Genomic DNA, 21491 nt, shown 5'->3' with positions numbered 1-21491 from the left:
GAATCCTGGGGTCATAGAATCTCTGCATCTCCGACTTTACTTGATGATGCCAAGAGTTCTCCAAAACTGGTTCTGTCGTTAATGTTCACATTTACATTCTGACCAGCAGAATAAGTGAGAATCCTGTCACTGCCCAGAAGAGACGTTTTCAGATGCTGCCTTGGTGGAGCCTACATGTGCTTGGTCCTCTGTAATTCTTTGTATATCTGTCTGTGAGTCTGCTTTTGCTTTAAAAAAAAAAAAAAAAAAGAGAAAAAGAGAAAAAAAGCTTGAGCCAGCATTTTATTACCCTTACCTCTTATCTTAACTGTTCACCCACTACTGCCTGAAATATTAAGCTTCAAATCAACATCAATCCTTACAGAGGCATGTGAGAAATTCACCTTCTTTCCTTTTTTTAAACCCAAGGTACACTTGCCTGTCCCCAGGCCTATCCTTCTGATCCCGCATCATTCCCCGTGGTTGCATCAGCATGCCTGCTGGCAGCTCGTGCTCTCTGGGAGCAGTGGGTGGTAATTAACCCGGGTCAGGAGACAGATCATTAAAAAGCACCATTCACCAATGTTTTCATCATCTTCTATTCATTGCTCAGCTTCAGTTCCTTTTCCCCTATATTCTTTCCACCCCTTCATTCTCGTGGGAAGAGAAGACAGAAACTCAGGAGTAGTTTTATTCTTCACGTCTTTCTTTTGGGTCAGCCACCAAGAGTAACGTGACTCGCCCACAGCAGTGAGCCTATTTCTTGTCTGATCTTCTTGGTCCACACAAAGAAAAACAAAAGTCACATATCAGCAACAACAAACAAAAAGAACTTTTTTTTTTTTCTTACGTTTAGCGTTTGGTGGCTTCTGTGGGTTTCTCCCATCTTCCTTTCTCCATGTAATTCTATTTGCATTGTCTACATGGTATTTTAAAGACGTTCTCAGCCTTTGCGCTTTCTTTTTCTGTTATGGAGTTACGTGTCCTAGATTATGTCAACTTTTTCTTTAAACCCTTGAAATCCTTTCTGAAGCTCACTGTGCATGTCTGATTAAGCTCAAGCTTGATCAGAAGGAGATATTTTAAAAAGAAGAAAAGAAAAGGCTCTGATCTGTGTACACTTCCTTTCTGATAACAAGACCCTGACTTCTAGGGTGTGTGTACCTCTTTCTTCCCTCCGTATAACGTGCCGTCATAAAGCGCTTTCCTGCTTCCTCCCCTCACCTCTTTCACCTTTTCTCCCGGCCACCCATGAGCCTCGAGCTGTCTTGCTAGCATAACCTCATTCTCCTTAAATTGTGTCTCTTTTGGTCCCCTGCTTTTAACCATGTCTCTGCTAACATAACATACGGATTCCTAATTTCTTGGAATTAGAAACTAGGCAAGCCACTTAAGTTCTCTCTATAAAACGTGAAGAACAATAATACTCCTTTCACTGAGTGTTATTAAACGTCTTACCATGTTTCTGGTGTGAAATTTGACTCATCAGCACCAGGCTCACATTGAAAGCACAGGAGAAAGACGTTCTTCTGGAGGCAGGATTCTCCAACTTGAGCGTACATTAGACTCACCTAAGAGCTTATGGAAACAAACACGGCTGGACCCTGTTCTCTGAGTTTTTGATTCAGAGAATTAGAATTTAGAGAATTTGCATTTCTACTAAGTTCCCAGATGAGGGTGGTGCTGTCGGGTCCAGGGAACACCCTTTGAAAATCACTGTGAAATCGAGTGAAATATTAGAATCTTCTGAAGGATTGATTTTCCTAATTCAGAGTGAGCCAACTTGTCTTCTTGCTTTGTTATTATAAAAGACAGTTTGAGCTGTTAGTGTGGATTCATATGTTACCATCTTCCAAGTGTTTCAATGGTAGATTATATGTATTAGGAAAAATCACGATATTCCAATATCATGTATTTCTCTGCAAAATGAAGAGGCCATTAATTATCTACCACACAGATAGTAAGGGGTAAAAAGATTATTTAAAGAAGACAAGTAAGGAAAAAGCAGTTACATTTTGCATTTGATACACAATTTTGTGTACAAGACTAGCAGAGTGTCATGAAGAAGGGGTTTTATTCTTTAAGAAATGTGTCTTCTTTCTGCAGGATGAACACAGAATGTGTGTAACAGCTATTCTGGAAAGGAAGGTACTTCACCATTCCTGATATGGTGGCTCATTGCCCAGATATCTTTAACCAGCATTTTATTATTACCCAATTCTTCAAGACATTTTATCTTCTAATCATTGTAGGGGGAGTGAGAAGATTAAGGACAGAAAATCAAAATGTTCATTGACTGCAAAGGGAGTTTATTCTGATAAGAGATGGTGCCTGCAGGGATGAGGTCTTGAGTGATGCTGACAGATCTGGAAAAGTGCACAGGTCGCCAAGCCTCCAAAGGGAAGGAAGCAGCAAAGGAATGGGGAACACCCTTCCTCCCACCCCAGCATGCTCCCTGTGAGACTTTTCAAGTATGTTTGAATATTTCAAACCCCCATTCAAACATTAACAACACAACCATTTTCTGAAATCACAGAATATAAACATCGTTGAATGCTTTCCTACCCTCAGCTTTGTTCTCTGAGATGTTACCCGAAAGGTCGCCGGATCATCTTCACTTTTTTCCAAGGGAATTAAGAGTACAGTCAACTCCTGATCTTTACATCTGGGCCTTAATTCTAGCCCCTTTTGGGGAGGCCCACATCCGGAAGCCCCATCTCTCAGGACCTGCCGTGGCAACCATACCCAGTCCCCTGGCCGCGACTTCCCTTCCACAGATGTGCTGTCGCTCAGGTCTAAACCTGCTTACTTAAAACCTGCTGTTTTAGGTCATGTGCACCTGTGGGGTTTCTTGCTTTTTGTTTTTGTTTTTTATAAAATAAAAGTAACTTACATCTATCCCACAGCTCATTTTAGTCAAAAGGGTACAGTGTCTTCAAGCTACCTCATTTTCTCCATCATCCACTAGCCTATTGTCCCTCAGACCTCACCATGCCTCAAGAGGTGCCGCCTGTCTAGCTCTTTAAAACCTATTTACTTAATGGGTTGTTCTTTCAGGCCCTGGCTCTGTGCCTTCCAAGGTATCAGGGCGTTGCTCTGGGCTGACCTGGGAGAGACGCCACATCCGAGCTGATCGTTCCCATCCAGAAGGGGGATGTCACCCTCACGCCCTTTGTCATCTAACACACAGCGACAGCATCTTATGGTGAGAATTCAGGCCCAAATAAGAAGTGAAAGCAAAGCTGAGGTTGTCAATGCAAAAGATATTTGAGACACGGTAGAAGCCCTGTGAATGCACCTGGCGCTGGTCTGACTACCATTTTGGCAGAAAGAGGAAGCCACGCAGTGCCTGGATCTCACCCCTCTGCCAGCAGCTTTTCCGTCCTGCCCTCTCTTCTCCTGTGATCCGGTGTTCTCCACTATTCAGAAAGAAAGCTTTTTAGCTGATAAGGCACGTGTCACTCTTGGTTCAACAAATGATTTTTGAGGACCTATTCTCTTGTGAGGAATTGCAAAAACAAAACAAACACACACATTTATTCTGCCTCCAGGGCATTTCCAGTACAGAAGGGGAGAACAAAATAATGGGACTACCTTAAAAATGATAAAAGCCACAGGAGCAATCCAGAAAATACCACCTCAGAGGGAAGAGCTTCCTCCCAATTTAAATTTCTTGAAATTTTTTGTCAGTTCTCACTTTTTGTTTACCACTGGTAACAGAAAATTATCTCGCAGATAAGTGAAGTTATCTCAGACAGTTCTGAAGTTCCCTTAGAAATATGGTGACTTGAATGGTCATATATTGATCCGACGTGAAAAACCTGCCCATTTTATTATTTAATTCTAACCAGCAGATGTAGTAAGTTGCTAACATTATTCTTCATGCAAATAAGCTATTGCTTCATAAATAGGAGCTCATTTGGGTTATTTCTTTATTATTTAAGCTAATTTCTGTCTATTCAAGGTGTTGCTCTGGTAAATTAAATTAGAATTTTGGACCCCTACCCCCTCAACTGCCCCACCACACACACACACACACACACACACACACACACACACACACACACACACAGCCATTTCCTTGCTTAAAATATCCTGCTGACTCATGTGGCCCTGAGTGATCAAATGCCTCTTTACAAATAATTCTGAGCATATTCAATGACCTAACCTAACACGACTCTTTTCATGACTTGTTCAGTCTTCATAGATGTCTGGCTGTGAAACAGGAAATTCGTGAGATCACCTCTAAGGGTTTTCTTAGTATTGTGGACAGCAGAGGAGAGTGTGGCTTTTTCATACTCACTTTACCTGGGCTTTTAAAAAATATCTGAGATAAATTTTCTGGAATCTGTAGTTACTATGTGCTAAACACATGATCCAAAGAAGTCCCTGCTTCTGTGGAGAATAACCAAGTCAAGGACAGAGGATACATCATAATAATGAAATGCAGATTTCTCATTAAAAGGCAAATCCTTCATCTCCAAAGGCTGAACAAGATGCAGCATCACTTGACTGGCAGGAATTTCCTGTTAAGGAAGTTTTCCTATTGAAAAAACATTCCAGCTGAAGACTCTTCTTTGGATCTGAACCACTATCATTTCAACAAATTGGAACATTTGAGGGTATTGTAAGCCCATGTCCTATGAAAATTTATTCTGAGATAATTAAATAAGTGTCAGCAAATGGGTTGCCATCCATTATAATCCCTCCTTTGTTTAACGTATTTTTCCCATCAGGGATGGTGAAATGTTTCGTCAGTATAGACTCTGCAAGGAGTGTTTTCGGTTTTCTGCGCTGTTTCGCCTTTTTATGAATTTTCCTGTCCTTATCATCCTCATTCCCATGGATTCTCCCCCCAGCATCCAGTCTTCCCACAGCCTGTGAGCTGTGTGACCCCTCTCAAGTGTTCACCTCTAGCCTGTCTTAAACGAACTCCCCATACTTTCACTGGTTTGTATCTCCATACACGAGTCTGCTTGATGTTTTTCAGGGACCTAAGACTCGATGTTTAGAGCTCCGCCCCTGGTCCCCTCATCCTGTGCAAATGTGGTCTTCAGCTCGGGGAGCGCCCCCATGGTCTGTAGGGCTCCGAAGCCCCACTGTGGAATCACTACCTACTTCTCTCTTCTTTCCTTCCTTTCTCACACTCACTCAGGCACCAAGTTCTATCCATTGTACTTCCTAAATAGCCCTTTATTAATGCACTTTCTCTTCTCTCTGTTGCCACCTGTTCCATTTAGGGGTTCACCACCCCTCACCTGCACTTCTGTTGGAACCCACTTGTCTACCGTCCTGTTGAAATTGTTGTAACATCCCAACACGACACACATAGGCATTTCAGACCATCCTTCCGTTTGCTACCAGGGGCGACTTCTAACCCATGTATCTCACCAGGTCACTTTTAGTTTTAAAGACTTTCAGCGGCACCAGGTTCAGATTTCTTCGGGTGGTACCCAGGGTCCCTTGTGATGTCTCCCTCGGGATCATCTCCCTTTTCTGTTCCAGATGAGCAGTAACAAACATCATTGCTCAAACTGCTGTTGGAGGCAGCGGTGGGCCTCCTTTGCCCTCCTACACCAGGAGCCCTTTATCGTTCCAAACTGGGTAGCTCCGTCCTGAGTGCCACTTTGTTCCTTTAGAACCTCACTCAGTATTTCCTGGTAAACAGCTCCAATGCGGTGCAGACAGCTGCTGGCACTGGCTCTGAGGGAGGGTTGTTTTTGGTGTGTGTTATTATTGGTGTTTTTTAACAGTGCACTGACAGCAATATGCATTTGAAAAGTCTCCCCTGAATACCTGCTTACGTAACTGATTGCAGTGGCTTCAAATAGCCCTGATCTTTTTCAGCCAAAACAGACACCCACTTACCAAGTGAACCCTGCTTCCATAAAGTGCCTCCATGTAAATGAAGGATGTTAGCTTTTGTTCTTTACATAAACTCTGTAAAAAAGGAGAGCCTTTCACCTTATTCATAAGGAGGCCTGACATAGTCGCCTCGAATCCTCTATTTGCAAAATGATAGGGAATTAATCTGTGCTGCAGTAAGGGAGAGTGACAGAGAATGTTCTTAGAGACCAATGAGCCAGGCTTTTATAATTTTATGTCTGCAAAATCGCTTCGTTTGTAGCAGGTGCTCTGAAAAACGCATTCTTGGTTGACTGTGTTCAGTTGAAAGCAATGTCTTTGTGTCCCCTTTCTGTACTTGCATTTCTTACCCTGCATTTTTCCCTCCTCTTCACTTTGATCGAATCAACTCATCTGAATGAAGATATCTGCGATCAATGGGGAAGATGAAATACGTGGAGTTTCTGTTGACACTGTGTTAGACACAGTGTGCTTGGCATCCTGTGAGCAAACATCGGTGACGCCTCTGGCCTGTCACAGACTATGGGAGAGAACACTGAATACCGAGAGCAAGCATGACGTCTTGTTCTGAAACAAATGCATTCAAACCAAAGTTTGCTGCAAATTACCTCGATGGCATTGTTTTCCTTGGAACAGTCCAGTAAGGTGATCGGATGACACGTCAACAAACACAAAATAAACCGCGTGGGTGTAGGATAACCTTCTCTGGGTTTTGCCTGCTGCCACTTTATACATGAGATTTAAAGACGAGTGACAAAACCGGGAAGCTCTGGGAGGCTCCTGATGATTTCATCAGGCGCTGTTAGCTACAGGAACTTTGAGTGGGGCGGCTCACTGTATGGTGGATTCAGGAGTTTTAGTTCTTATTTCCATCACAGTGTTGGCTGCAAAGAAAGCCACAGAGCTGCAGCCGGCCCCGTTTTCACTGTGGAGTTTGTCACATCCAGAAGCCCCACCTGTCTGATGCCGACACGCAGGCCTGTCTCCATGTCTGAGCGCAGCGTGTCTTGAGAAGCCCACAGTGCAGGAGCGTAAACTTCATGAACTCACTTGTCCCAGAAAATTTACTTCGGCAATAAATTGTTTTCTGGACTAGGGAAATCCTATGTCTAGGTGATCATTTGGAGTTTATTAAAACAAAATTTGAACCAACTCTTTTAGGTTTCCCCTAAAAATACCAAGTACGGTTTTTCCTCTGAACCCGCACGCAGCCGGTCATATGGCAAGTGGACAGTCGGGATTGGAACAGACAGTCAGGATCTTTTGTTCCTCCTTTTAGCTAAATATACCCTACTTAGCGAGCCCTGGAAATGTTTTGTGTTTGCAGTGTAGGCTGAGGGTTGATGGAATGTTTTTGGTGCCAAGGGGCCATGGTCTGTTTTTAATTCGTTTTAAAATCATTGAATCCCTCAACCATCATATTGTAAGTAACTGTGAGACAGCCCCTAAAGATAATACCGGGGGTGCCATTCCTCATCTAATATCATCAAACATGTCTCATAATAAAGCTCATGTGCTAGACAGTCCTGTTTCACAACTACAGAAGGAGGCTCAGAGAATCTGAGTAACTTTCTAAAAGTCACGGCGGTTCTAAGCGGCCAAGTCAGCCATCAAATCCAAGTTCTTCAGACTTTGAACTAAGCGGCTGTCGCCAGCCATGTGGCCCGTGATGCTGAGGTGACCTGGCGTCACCACCAAGGCAGCCAGGTCATGTGACCTGTCATGTGTGCTGTATGTGTTTCCTCTGCAGGATGGGGAGGGATCTCAGTCCTGTTCTTAACATTTTGTAAGAGCAGCTTTGGAAGAATTCTCTGTACTAAAGTTCTGTCCTTTGCGAAGAAAGGTGGTGATTTGTTGAAGGGAAAAATATATTGAATGTCAAATTATGAGAAATGGGGCTGCTGAAACTTGGCACTATTTGGGAAAATTCAGAAGCAAATTGAAACCAGCCTCAAACAGGAGTGCAATTTTGATTAGAAGCCTTGTCTCCAAACTCCATGAAATAGGGCTAGGTAGTATGAGAAGTGACACAGCTAAGAGGGATATTTATGTGTGGCCAAGCAGAAGCTGCAATCATGTTTATGTAGTGAAGGCAATTACACTCCCAAAGGCTGGAATGTGGGTTGATCCGCAGAAAATCGGCCCAATTTTGAATGATAAATTCACAGTGATGATTACTTTCATTATAATGAGACTATCTTAAAATTTTCCCCTCTTGCCTAAAAATATAAGTAAACCAATTGTCAAAACCAGATGGGATTATGCGTCATATGTGTCTTTACTCACCATAACTTACTACCGCCTAACTTGTTAAGGTTACCATATGTTCCAAACCAGAAAAGGGGATATAAGATCAAATTAAAGGTTTTAATTTGTGAATATTATTAAGTAAAAAGCCTTATGTAGGTATGAAACTAAGAGCATGTGCAAGTTAGCATTCCATGCATTGATCTCATTTAAATAATAAAATAACATGAAATGTTACCTGCCTTACTAAAGCTAAAGTCTACAGTCATTAGACATAACTTAATATGCTTCTGGCTTACTTCCTTGCTTAACATACTTAACTCACTTGAGTCAGTTTTTTCCTACATCAGATGAGCATTTGTAAGTGGATTGCAGAGAAACTTTAATATTAGCCTCAAACAAAAACAACCAGAAAGGTATTTTTTTTTCCTCTCAAGGACTAAAAAGGGAAATTTATTTTCTAAATCTTTAAAGATTTCTGGATAATCTTTTGCAGTAAGTTAAATTATCAAGCAAAATCAAGCACTTTGCTTTTGAATTAATTTTTCATTCAGGTATTTTTAAGGTTTTAATTAATTTAAAAAATTTCACCTCCCAGAGGCGCCCAGATGCTCCTTTGCTAGACATCCAATAATATAGAGTTTAAAAATTAGCTCATGTACTTGACTAAAATCTGTCATATCAACCCAGATGTTGTTAACATAGTTACAAAGGTGAGCCCCTCGTCTCCTGTGTTGAGAGAGGTAACATTTAGCTCCCACATGCAGCCAGAAGTGGGAGACCACTTACGTTCTTGGCTTTATTGAAAAGCTTTCAATTATTTTAATATCTTTGAGGCTGAATGCCTTGGTAGTGGGAAAGAACAATTGTAAGGCTCTCATTAGAGTGTCTGTCACACACAGCACTTTCAAAGCATGTCTGTCCTTTTGGGGATTAAAAAGAAAATGTAATTTAGCAAAGATAAAATGGACTTAAGCAAGCGTTGTATTCTTTATCTGGCGTTTTACTGACATAGTTCAATAATTATCCCTAACTGTGGCTTTGCGGTTGTTGCCTCTCAAGTAAAGGAAGGACAGAGGTAGGAGCTGGGAGAGGAGAAAAATGAGGGAATGGGGCCAGAGGAGAGGAGGTAGAGAGTGAAAAAAAAAAAAAAAAAGAGAGAGAGAGAGTGGGAGAGAGAGAAAGGAGGGGTAGGGGAAGAGATGGATCAAGAAAGAGGTAGGGAGGATGTTCCTATAAGACCATGAGGTCTTCAGACCTGATTCAACTTCAGTAGAGAAAAAAAGTGTTACCCTTGTTGTATCAAAGATACAGGTAACCTCATCCACAACTGCAAATGAAGTCTATACCATTGGCTTCTTCTTTTACGATGTCGATTTCTCTACATTTCCTTGAGATGCATGCCCGCAGCTAGTCCCCTTTAGCCAGAAAAAGGTACCACCTTCATTTCCTATCTTCACTGAACTCGGAAGTCTAGTTGGAGTGATCAAACAAATAATGGTAAAAGGCAACACATATTCATTATCAGAAGAGGCTGCTTTGAATGAAAATGTAATACAATCTTGGAAAGCAAAGAAAAATAGAAATTAGGAAAAAGGAGTCCATAAATGGTAACACTATCTTCAAACTGCCTAAATTAATGGCATATCTCCTGGAAGTTTTAATCAATCTTGTAATCTAGTGCTGTATGATTATAATTATCCAGATAATGTAAGAAAAAGAAATCAGCTTTTGCTTATTAGCATGATGTTTTATGCATAGCAAATCCTCAAACATATTTTTTTGTTTGATTGGTCAGGTAATTTGGCCCTTGTTTTCTGATTAAAGGAAAAAAATGCATGGGAAGGAAAGATACAAAGACAGAAAATTAAAAAGAACCTCATGAGGAGCATTTTGGAACTCAAGTTCAGTACAAGGGGAGCAATGCTGAGCCACCAAGGTCCTCATGGTCTTTTCTCGGAAAATAAAACATTTAGCCAAGGGCAAGGTCAGATCAGTTAAGTGTGTGTTAGTGCTTTACCCTATGCTTAGAAGCCGGGAATCTGCTCTTACTCACCTGTAACTCTTAAGTAAAATACTGTTGTTCGTTACGTCTCAGCGGGCAAAACCACAGTCCTTCATGAAGAAGAATGAACCAGCATAACTCAAGTTGACTTGGAAGCCACGAGGCAAACTGCTTAGAACTTGAGCCTGGGTGTGAGGGAGTCCCGACCCCTGGGCTTCCCTCCTCTCCCACCGCCTGTTAAGTGAAATTTGATTACAAGTCTTACCTAATTTACCCCTCCCACTTCTACTTATCCTTTATCCTGTTCCTTTAGCACACTTATTTTTATTATTTTAGTTGATGAGTCAATAGGTTTTTTTTAAAAAGATAGTATAAAATAGCCTAAATAACCAAGAAGGCAGACATGACCTATAATTTTCTAACAAACAAGAGCCAATGCTAAAATTTTGACAATTTCCTTTGAACCTTTACACGTGCATGTTTATTTTCACGTGGTTGAGTTCGTGCTGTAGGCATGTTACTCTGCAGCCCTCAGCAGTTGTCTTGATTCTTCAGGAGCACCTTCTGAGTTCTAATGCCCTGTGTGGCTTTATTTTCTTGTCATCTGATGGGCTTTGTTTCCATAAAAGAAGTATAAACGCTTCCAAAGAAGAGACTTTATCTTCCATTTATTTGTCACAGTCTTGTTTTCTACACATGGACTAGAATTTTCCTTCCTAGACACTTAACATGGGTGTTGTTTTAATTTGTTAGATTTATGGAGGTCATTAAAATAAGGAGGTTACTTTCAGCAACCCCTGCACCTCTAGAAAGTAAGTTTTTCTCCAAGAATCCCTCAGCACTCTGGAAGACGTAGTTCTTTGGGAAAAAAAAAAAAAAACCCAGGTGTGGGGGAAATTTAGTTCCAGAATAGTGTGCACTCTATCACATCTGAAAATCTTTTTTTGATGTTCGTCCAATCAGTTAGGTAAGTCTTGGCTTAGATCAGTTAGGTAATCAGTTAGGCCAATCAGTTAGTTAGTCCAATCCGTTAGGTTAAATCTTAGATTAGATGATGCTGTGAGGAAGGCAAAGGAAAATGACCCCATGTCCCGTCTCTAGTGTCCCCCCCAATCCCCAAGGCACACCTAAAGTTCATTTTTCACATTACAGCCAAAGAGAGCTTTGGAAGAGGCAAATCTCCATACTCACTACCGGTTCCGATCTCTGCATTCCAGTCTTGCCTCCACCTCATTATCAAAGTCCCAGGAGCGCAGTATGCTTACCCTCCTTTCTAAGCCTTTGCACATGCTATTCATTCTGCCTGGGAGACCGTCCCTCCCCATTCTCACCAACTAAGTCCCCCATCTTCACTTGGATGACTGTTATTCATGCTTCAGGTCTCAGCAGAGATGCCACCTTCTTTGGAAAGTCCTCTTAGTCCCTGCTAGGCTAGTGATTCCATCTCACAGAGGTCTGTCTGCCTCTGGAGTCTGTTAGTCTGGTCTGCTGTTCCGCCCAGAAGTGCTGATGGCCCAGGTGTCACTCTCCTTAGAGAGCATGTGGTTGTCACCTAGAGTCTTTCTGGGAGAGTTTCTTAGCCCAAAGGAAAGGCTACAATGGCTAATGGTGGACTTTCAATCCCTCCCCGGAAGGAGGCTGTCTGCATTCCTCGAGGGCTCCTGCCAGCTTCCTTTGTATGGATCTGCATCAGAGCTCAGTCTCCTTTAACACAGAATATTTGTCCGAAGGAGTCATTGTGATCCCTTTGTGAAAGACTCACTTAAAATAGTAATATTATTTTTAATGGAAATTTCAGAGATAGGGTCACAAATATGAGTTACAGAAGAATAAAAGGGTCACTGTTATATGCTTCGCACTTAATGTGGATATTGATCCTACTTCCACACGCTACATATAAATGTGTGTAAAGGTTTTGTATGAGTTGAAGAGAAATTAAATGTAGTTACCCTAGGTGATAAGCAAGCCAGTATAGTACAGAGGATGCTCATGAAATAGACACCTGAAGGAAAAATGAATTTACTACCTAAGAAATAAATTAATTTCTCTGGGCTACTGAGAGATGATTTACATCTCGGTAAAGTGAGGCAAATTCTTGATCTTTTTCCATTTGAGGAAAATTCTGTCTGGAAATTACTCTAAGAGAAGAAAAAGCTACCGGGTCTAGATGTCAAAAAAGGATAAAAAGCTTCTTGTTCCTATGGAAATGAACATGGGTCATCTTGTGTTTCTTATTTATTTTTTTTTCCCTTGGGGCAGACTTCTTTAGCCTACTTTGTATTTGTCTCATGATTTTACCACGGATGAATCCTTAAATACAGAGCTAACGAGGTCTTTAGAGAGACTATAAGCCAAATATTTTATTTTGGAGATGAGGGAGTTGGCATTCAGAGAAGCCAAGCATTTTGTCTTCTCTCACCCTGCGTGGAGCAGCAGGACGGGAGCTTACAGCCAGGTGTCCGGACCCTGCACCCTCTGTTCCTCCCATCTCATTACAGACATTTGCTGGGAAGTGTGGAATGATATTAGAGGGCTAAGTAAATCAACAGTATCACTCAAATATTTAATTTATGATGTCCTAATAATATCCAAACACTATTCTAAGCGTTTTGTATGCATGAACACCCTTGACCCTCACTGCGCTTTATGATTCTTACTTTAACCAATAATGAAGCTGAAGAGACATTCACAGCTCGTCAGTGTTCACCCTGGGACTCTGAGTGAGACAGTGGACTCTTGAGTCTGTGTCCATAACTGCTATTTTGTTCTTCCTTTCATTCAAGTCTATTCACAAATTAGTCAAACATATGCACAGCTGTGTTAAGACTATGAGCCAGAAACGGGAACCAGGGGATTGGCTGTGCAACGTGGCTGTTTAACCTGACGCTGACTTCCTCTGGCTGAGCCCCTGGGTCCTGGTGGGTGACTTGAGGCCACTTCTGAATACCGCTTCCTCAGAGAGAGGCTGGAAGAGTTACCCAGGATAATGCAAATCAAGCTCTTAAGTCTTAGGGCTGAGTCTGCCACACGTGCAAAAGCTAATAGGCTAGAGCGCTTTGTTAGCCTTATTTTATCTTCTTGTTGGCTGAAGTGCTTATTTCATGTCAACAACACAGAAACCTTGCGCTTTTAACCTTCCACTTTGGAAAAAAAAAATCAAAAACACACCACTGCACTGTTCCAGCTTAGTAATAGGACCTGAGAAATCTGATTTATTCTTTATTAATGCACTTTAATGCTTTAAATTCTTCATTTGGAAAATGACTTTTGATTCTTTTTTCAAACTAATGACCTTGTAGGAACTTGCTTTCTCGTCATTTGCTCGTTTTTGCTAAAGTGAAGCTCTAAAGAGGAAATTCAAGATAGCTGATGGTTTTATTTAATCCTATGTTGTGTGTATATCCAGTGTTGAGAATAAAACAAAGAGAGATGTTAGGAAATAAACATGATTTTTAAAAAATCTTATTTAAACAAACCACCACCACAAATTGTACCTTTCCTTTAGAAACGCCCCTACCTACCGTACATGGGGAGATTTTCCTTCCAGCAATAAAGGTCAACTGACCAGCTAAAGCTTTCCAGTATCCTTGCTGTGTCCACCTCATCGAAACTCACGAGACACGGAGTGCCAGCTGAATGGCAGCTGTGCTGCCGAAGTATCTTGCAGTCTCAGAAAGCGTCCTCATGTCCACCTCGCACTTGTGTGAACAGACACGACACCGACTTCCCTTTAATTTCAAAGCATCGCTGAGTCATTTTTGTTCTCTGCACAATAGTTTATGACAATAGTTCGATGTCTCTTTCCTCTCCTCTCTCTTGGAGAATTTGTCCTTTGATCTTGTCTCTATGAGTTTAATTTCCTCTTCCACTGTGGAGGTGTGGATGGGGTGGGTGTAACTTTAAGAGCTACAAAGTAGTAAACCTAGTAAGACCGAAAGAACACCAGATCTTGTTTTTCTGGCATTACTGCTCCTGGAGCAATAGCGTGATGAGGTGCCTTCCTGGCCGTGAGACAGCGATGTGACCTGTAATTCTATTGATTTCACAGTGGCACAGTTTACCTTCCAGAGGTGGCCTGGGATGACACTTTTTCATGCTGCATCAAGAACCCAAAATACTGCAGGGACTTCCTAACTGACCTCCTTCCTTTAGAGTCACCCTGACTCCCTAAATCATTTGCCACAGTGTAAGGAGAGAGCACTCCGCAGGGTAAATCAAATACCAGTCCCCTGCTTAACACTCCCCAGTGGTTTCCTGTTACAGGACAGTTAAGTCCAGCTCCTTACTAGACTTAAACCTTTCATGGCCCTTACAGAAGAGGCCCCGCTTCCTTCTCCAGCCTCAGTCCCATCACGTCCTTCAGTTTCTTGACCATCAAGTGCTGTTCTTTGCCTCCAGGCCGTGATGCATGCAAATCCTTTCCCCAGGTACCAAGTCCTCCCCTCTGTTCACTAGCTTACTGAAAACGCTTGGTGCGCAGTCAAAGTAGACTAGATAAAAGAAATCTTAAAAAGTATAAAGTTTACTTTTTCTCTACCAGCCTCTCATTTCTATACACACCTCTCTTCATCTGAGTTCCTCTTGTCCTCAGACACTTGGTAAAAACCTTTTACTTTTTCCTGTCTTAATGAAGCCGCTGCTTAAAAATAACCTTTGAGCAGCGAAATACACCTCAGGATGAATTCACTGAGTCAGAGATTATGGAGTGTTTCATATATACCAGGCTTTGTTCTAGGCCCAGGGAAATGACCAGCGAGCAAGATAGGAAAGGTGCCAGCTCTCAATAAGAATATGTTCTCATGGAGGAGACAGGAAAGGAGGAGTTTAATCATTAAATAAGCTTATTTCACATAGAAATAGTTAGTAGGAAGAAGATAAAATAGGGCTAAGTAAAAGAGTGACTGCTAAGAAGGAGGTGACCACTTTAGAGCGTGTGGTTCCAGAGGGTCCCTTTGAAGCTGAGACCTCGGTGAGGAAGTGGCCCTGGCCATAGAGGACCAGACAAAGGGTCAGCAGGTGCCAAAGCCATGAGGGGAAAATTAGTGCATTCCAGGAGTAGGAAGAGAGGCCCAAACAGCTGGAGCAGAGTTCAGGGAACGAGGTCTGAGGGCTAGACCAGCAGCAATGATGTGGCCTCACTGAGAACTGTCCAAGCAGGCCTGGGCTTCAGAGTGAAGAACAGACTGAGGAAGAGCGGAAGTGGACCTAGGGATATGGGTTAAATGGGACTTAAATTCATCGTAAGCTGCTGATGTCAGTGCAATTCACGGAGTGACAGAGCTGAAAAATTTCTTCAATGGCGTGTAAACATTTTTACTCATATGCTCGTGTCACTCATTTTATAGATGAGAAAAATGAAACTTAGAAGGGGAAATCAACCAGCCAACGGCTTCTAATCCGATTGGCCTGAGATGCACACTGCAGCCCAGGTCGCGTGACTCTGGGTCACATGATTAAGTGTCCGCTCCATTATTCCCACCTGACTTCTGGCAGATCCTGGGCCAGTTGGATAATTGCAGTATATGTTATATTCACTGTTTCTCTGACACAGAAGCACCTATAAATTGATTTGTTTGGGAAACTACCGCCACTTACAAAATAGTAGAACTAGCTCTTACAAGTAATGTATAAAAGTGTCTTTCTCAGGACGATAGTGAGTAGGGTGACTGGGCCGATGGTTTGTACAAGGTGCAGACTGTTCAGTAGAGCTTTGGATTTAAGGGTGTCCAAAGACCTTGTTTGTTTTGTCTTGCTGCATGCTGTAGGGTAGATCAAGAAAGAGAAATTCATCCTATTTGTTACATTCATTTAAATATAATGAGATGAAAGCATATCTTTTATGAAGTAATTTTTGTAAAAAGTGGAAATGAGACAATTTCAAAAGGGATGAGAGCAGCTAGCCAAACCTAATATAGATCAGCTACTTAAAAATCTACACTTTGCCTTCTTTAAAATTTTGACTTTTGTCCAGGCACATTATCAGCACCCTCTTTGATCACTATAATCTCCAAATGAGGCCTGAGGGATGCATAAATCTTCGTTCCGCTGCTAAAGATCCCTGAGAAGTCTTTTTGATGACAGAAATGAGTAAAGACAGATGGAACTGTTCCTTCTTAGGTGAACAAATAAAGCTTCTGAAATACTTTCTTTTTCAAATCATTCAAAGCACAGGTCAGTGTCACAGATAGGATTTCAAAGAAGTAGAAACCAGGGTAGCATGCTGGGGCAGGATTTCCTCCTCTTTCCCCAGAGCTGCACTCCCTTTCCATCTGCATCTCACCGGAGGACCCCACAGAGTTTACTTTAAAGAGAGCCTTGGGAATCTACAGCCAGAATTTCAGTTTGATTTTTATATGGAATAAAAAAAAAAAGATGGGAAAATTACAAAGATGCCGTGGAAAGTGGGAGATATACCAAGCCAAGGGGAAAACAGCCCTCAAAGTACGTTCTTATTTAGAAATATGTTTTTCATTGAGAGTTGGTCAGGTTGAGTTAAATAGAAAGATCGTTTTTATTTAACATGCGGGGGGAAATGGGTCCACAGAGTGACTACAGAATTTGTCTCTTGCAATTCTTGATGCTCCTACCAACAGTATTTGTACTCTCTGTGCACGTCTCGAACTTTTTGTGTTTCAGCACAATCTCAGGGATGAGGGTGGCTTTGGAGCAGATACAGACAGGTGCCTCAGATGCAGGTGTCTGGTCTCAGCAAGTCCACAGCACTTGTTACAGGTGCCTCTTGAGTGTCCAGTGCCTCACAGCTCTGTGAGAACAACCGTGGTTCCCACACTGTTGGGTTTGTTACCCCCCTGTACTGCCCTCCTAGAAAGAACTGCTTCCTGTTCTGACTCTACACTTTCATATCCTCACGAGATAAAGGTCTTGCCTGATGCAGCAAACACACAACCTGTTCACGGCATAAATTTTCTTTTGTGCCTGTGTCTCTTCCAGGACCTGACGCACACTTTCAGAACTGTTCTCCATCTCTCGCAGCCCGCTATTGGGTTTGACATTCCATCTGACAGCCATTGCCACTGAAGTACACGACAGTTGAGGCGAATAAGATATATCCAAATTGATTACAATTTGGCGACCACTGTCAGGGATTTCTTTCTGAGTGTCAGGAACACGGGTTGAGAAGTACTGCTCTGAACCTGTTGCCGCAACGCAGTGTCCACCTTTGTGTTCCTTAAAGATGAGCGATCACCTCTCTTACACATACCCTCCTCTTATGATCTTGTCTACTCTACTTCATGTATAATCTTGAAAACGAGGTGATTTTCAACAACCCCACCTGAGGTCTTATCAGTCTCATGTCAGGGTATTGTCCAGTGTGTTTTTCTGGCCAGCCTACAACTGAGGCAGTTACTTAAAGGGAACGTGGGGGGAGGGTATAGCTCAGTGGTAGAGTGCATGCTTCACATGCATGAAGCCCTGGGTTCAATCCCCAGTACCTCCACTAAATAAATAGATAAGTAAACCTAATTGCCACCCCCGAATAAAATTTTAAAAAATAAATAAAGGAATATTGTGATGAGGGAACAGGTGCTCACATTATATTTAGAAAACATTTCAACCCTATTAAATTATGTGTGAAAAACAGGATTTTCCTCAATTTGTTCTGCAATACACAGCTGCACCCCCCAGAATATAAAGGAGTATGGATGTTTGTAACATTTCGTGTGTGTTTCGCATGCATGTTACTGTGAGTGTGTGTTAACCCTAGTAAGTTTAGCGTCTTTCTGTTACATATATCATCCTTTTAATTTTTGAAAAGTTGTTAACTCATGCCAGGCTTCGCTTCTGGCTGAAACTGAATGCTTAAACTTGATCCCACATAAAGGAGTTGTCATAGAAGGAAAGGGTGAGAGTGAAGGTGTGGATGAGATGCAAATAATGTTCATGTACATTTCCCTATGCATGTGGCCAGTCTTGTATAACTTCATGATGCCCTGTGCACCTTCTCTGATCCCCTTCACCTTGCATGGTGTCCCATGTAGCCCCCAAAGGTTGGATATGAATTCCTAACATGCTGCTCCACCCACATTAGTTCCACAATCGCTAGAGCCTACCCATTTGCCTTTTGCGCTCCTTCACATAGAGTAAGACTCTCTTCCCTGGAGTGTGCCTCCCTCTGGTAACTTAGGTCTCCCCTTTTTTCTGTTTTCAAGGATGGGAGGAGCAGTTTTATTGGACACCAGCTGGGCGGAGTAGTGGAAGTGCCAAACAGCAAGGACCAGCGGGTCAAGTCAGCCAGAGCCATTCAAATCACCTACTACCTCCAGACCTATGGCTCTGCCCCCCAGGACCTCCTGGGGGAGAAGTGGGAGAATGAGTTCTGCAAGCTCATGCGGAGGCTCCAGGAGGAGCGCCGGGGCCTCCAGCTCTACTCCTTAGCATCCTTCAGCCTCTGGAGAGACTTTCACAAGACCAGCATCCTGGCCAGGAGCAAGGTCCTGGTGAGCCTCGTGCTGATCCTGACCACGGCCACCCTCTCCAGCTCCATGAAGGACTGTCTGCGGGGCAAGCCCTTCCTGGGCCTCCTGGGGGTGCTCACCGTGTGCATCTCCATCGTCACGGCAGCTGGGGTTTTCTTCATCACCGACGGAAAGTACAACTCCACCCTGCTGGGAATCCCGTTCTTCGCCATGGGTAAATATCCATCCTTGTGGTAATTGGATTCTTACCGGTTTGGGGCAAGGTAGTACATTTCTTGAATTCTCAGGTGGGAGTCTGTTTTAATTTTGCGTCAGTGTGCCTGTGGGATGCGCTGACATTGACTTGGGGTGGTGTCTGTCTCACCTGATTACGTCTTTTTCAGTAAATTATAGGCTGACCAACCCGTCTTCCCATTTGCCCCAGGGACTTCAGTGCTGTCAAATGTTTTTCAAGTACATGTGATTGCAGTTCTCTACTCAGCTTCCTCAAAAAATTGCAGGTTGAAAATTACGGGGTTAAGGAAATTCAAAACCTGCTTCACACAAAATGTTGTGGTTCATATTCGTGCTGCATCCTCAAGTTGATGGTGGCGAAGAGTGGATATCATGGGATGAAAATTCTGAGAACCACCGATATGTTCTAATCTCAAAGAACCTCTTCCTTAAGCTTTGATTATTAATTCATTTCAAAGTTTTCACAGAGGATATACGCCATTTTCCCACCTCATTTAAACTAAGCATTTCCTGCAGCCACTTAGAGATGTGTCCTCAAATTTTTCTGTCGCAGGTGAATTTAATTCATGAGTCTCTTTAGTCAAGATTACCCTTTCTTGTATGTTTTTTCTCAGATGTACATAAATGGTCTGGAAAATGGTATGTGAGGCCATGAGACTGTGTGTGTGTGTGTGTGTGTGTGTGTGTGTGTGTGTGTTTGCCAAAGAGAAGATCAGGTCTGGGAAGAAAAGTGAGTTCAGCAACAAGATTGATGGACCTTATCAGAAAAGAGAGGATCATGGTGATATTTGTGGTACCACCAAAGAGCTCTGTCAGATGTGATACAGCTCCCTACCTGCAGCGATTTGGAGGTTAAGCTGTAAAAATGGCCTCGAGGTGGTAAACTGACATACACAGGAGAGTCTTCAGCTATCAGAGAATTGCCTTTCGCTCCCCAGGTTAACATCAGCCCTAACTTACAGTTTTATTATCAAGTAAAAGAAGACGTAGACATGTGGTCAGAAAGTCTTCAGGGTGATCTGGGCCCTTTTCCTTTTGACCTAAACAAACACTCCTGCGAGCCACACAGCAAAGTGGATTTATCTGGAAACCCATCTTCCTTGTGGCCCTGTTAGTTCATCTCGGTATAAGCCTCAGTTTCCTCTTGTATCAAATGAGGCTAATAATGGGATGATAATAATCATGAGGATAGAAAGTCAAAGAATTGGCTTTTGCACATAACAGAATGTACCTAAAACTAACAGTCTAGAGTAAGCACTCAGTAAGTATCACCAAGGTTTAGTCGTTAACCTGGTGTGGGAAGTGCAGCAGACTCAGTGATGAACAGAAAACAGACCCTGACTTCAAGAAATAGAAAGTCTTCCTTGCATTCTGCATATCACCTTTAAAAGCATGTTCATCTTGTGAACAAAAAGAGTTTTTCCATTTCCAAAAGAACTTTAAATGTATGTTCATCTTGTGAACAGAAAGAGTTTTTCTAGTTACTAAAGAACTGTATGAAATTTTTTTTTCACCAATGATGATGGGCCTAGATTTGAACCATTTATACTTGTTATATTTTAGGGGCTAAGTCTCTTGACTTAAAATAATAATATAAGAATCATGCAGCGTGATTCACAAAGATGAATGGACAAATTAGACACGTTAGAGCCACGAGGACTTGTAGTAAAACTGGTGGAAATCTAATTAGGTGGTGGAAAAGTTGACCAGGAAAATTCTATAGCATATAGAATTACAGATTCCATACACGTAAGGAGAAAACTTGTCTCCAGTGATGCTGAGTTGTATCATAGGCTCAGATGTGAGATCACAGTGGTGTTTTCATTCCTTAAAAATAAAAATAAGAACACTGAATGCCACAGTGAGGAAAATGTCGAGACCCTAAAACAACACTTTTTACACTTTTCTCCTCTCTTGGTTTTCAATCATAAATCAGCCCTGGACACGGGCAGTGCTGACTCCCAAAGCCTGGTAGATGGTTGCTTTTCAGCATTCCTGCAATTCATGTTCATAAAATATTCTGAAAGGAACTCTTCTGCTATGTTCTGAAAATATAACACCAGTAGACCCATACATATAAACTTACTTAAGATATGTGCTCCATCAAGGGGGAGCTGGTTTTGTTGTGCTTCGTTTTGTTTGTAAAATGATCCTAATCGTAAAGATACCAAGATTGAAATGGCAGGAAGGGATAGGTCACAGGACGGGGACATCTTGGGTTTCATCCCAGCTTTTCCACTTTTGTATGTTTCGTTGGGCGAGTTATTTAGAGTCACTTTGTCCCAGTTCTTCATCTATTAAATGAAGGATCTGGACTCCTCAGTCTTCAATTTTGAAGATCCTCCCATGTTATTCATTTCATCCCTCAACCAAAGTTAGAATTTGATCATTCCTTTATAAAACCATTTAAAGTTTGTATTATCCTCAACCTTCTAATCTCTATTTCTCCTTTGTTGACTGTGTGTGTGTGAGAGAGAGAGAGAGAGATTGCTTTAGAATGAAAAATCACAGCCTTGCGTGCAGAGCCTCAGACACACGGAGCACATCTCTGTGACGGCGGTGAGATGAATGCGATACTGAGCATCAGTAAGTTGAGTCGGGCAGATACTCATCTTCTGCTGGTACCCACAGCATTGGTTAAAACTAGTCCTTTGATGAATTAGTTTACATGGTGTCAAAACTGCATAATCCAATGTTCGTCAGCTGTAAGGGAAAGAAGCCCA

The 21491-nt window shown here is 42.2% G+C and overlaps 1 protein-coding gene and 1 non-coding gene across 2 annotated transcripts in view; both read left to right on the top strand.

Moving 5' to 3' along the window:
• LOC116147623 (patched domain-containing protein 4-like) overlaps positions 1–18771 on the top strand; it is a 49493-nt gene extending 30722 nt beyond the window's left edge. The window contains exon 3 of the mRNA XM_064476071.1: positions 18268–18771. Within this exon, the coding sequence (XP_064332141.1) occupies positions 18268–18771 (504 nt within the window). The remainder of the gene's footprint in view (positions 1–18267) is intronic.
• TRNAV-CAC (transfer RNA valine (anticodon CAC)) lies at positions 17483–17555 on the top strand. The gene has a single exon. It is a non-coding gene; the product is annotated as a tRNA-Val (tRNA).
• Positions 18772–21491: the final 2720 nt, after the last annotated feature.

This window comes from Camelus dromedarius, chromosome 19 (genome assembly GCF_036321535.1).
Source record: "Camelus dromedarius isolate mCamDro1 chromosome 19, mCamDro1.pat, whole genome shotgun sequence".
Classification (NCBI taxonomy): domain Eukaryota; kingdom Metazoa; phylum Chordata; class Mammalia; order Artiodactyla; family Camelidae; genus Camelus; species Camelus dromedarius.
Note: the sequence above shows the minus strand (reverse complement) of the source record. Positions and strands in the feature narration are given on the sequence as shown.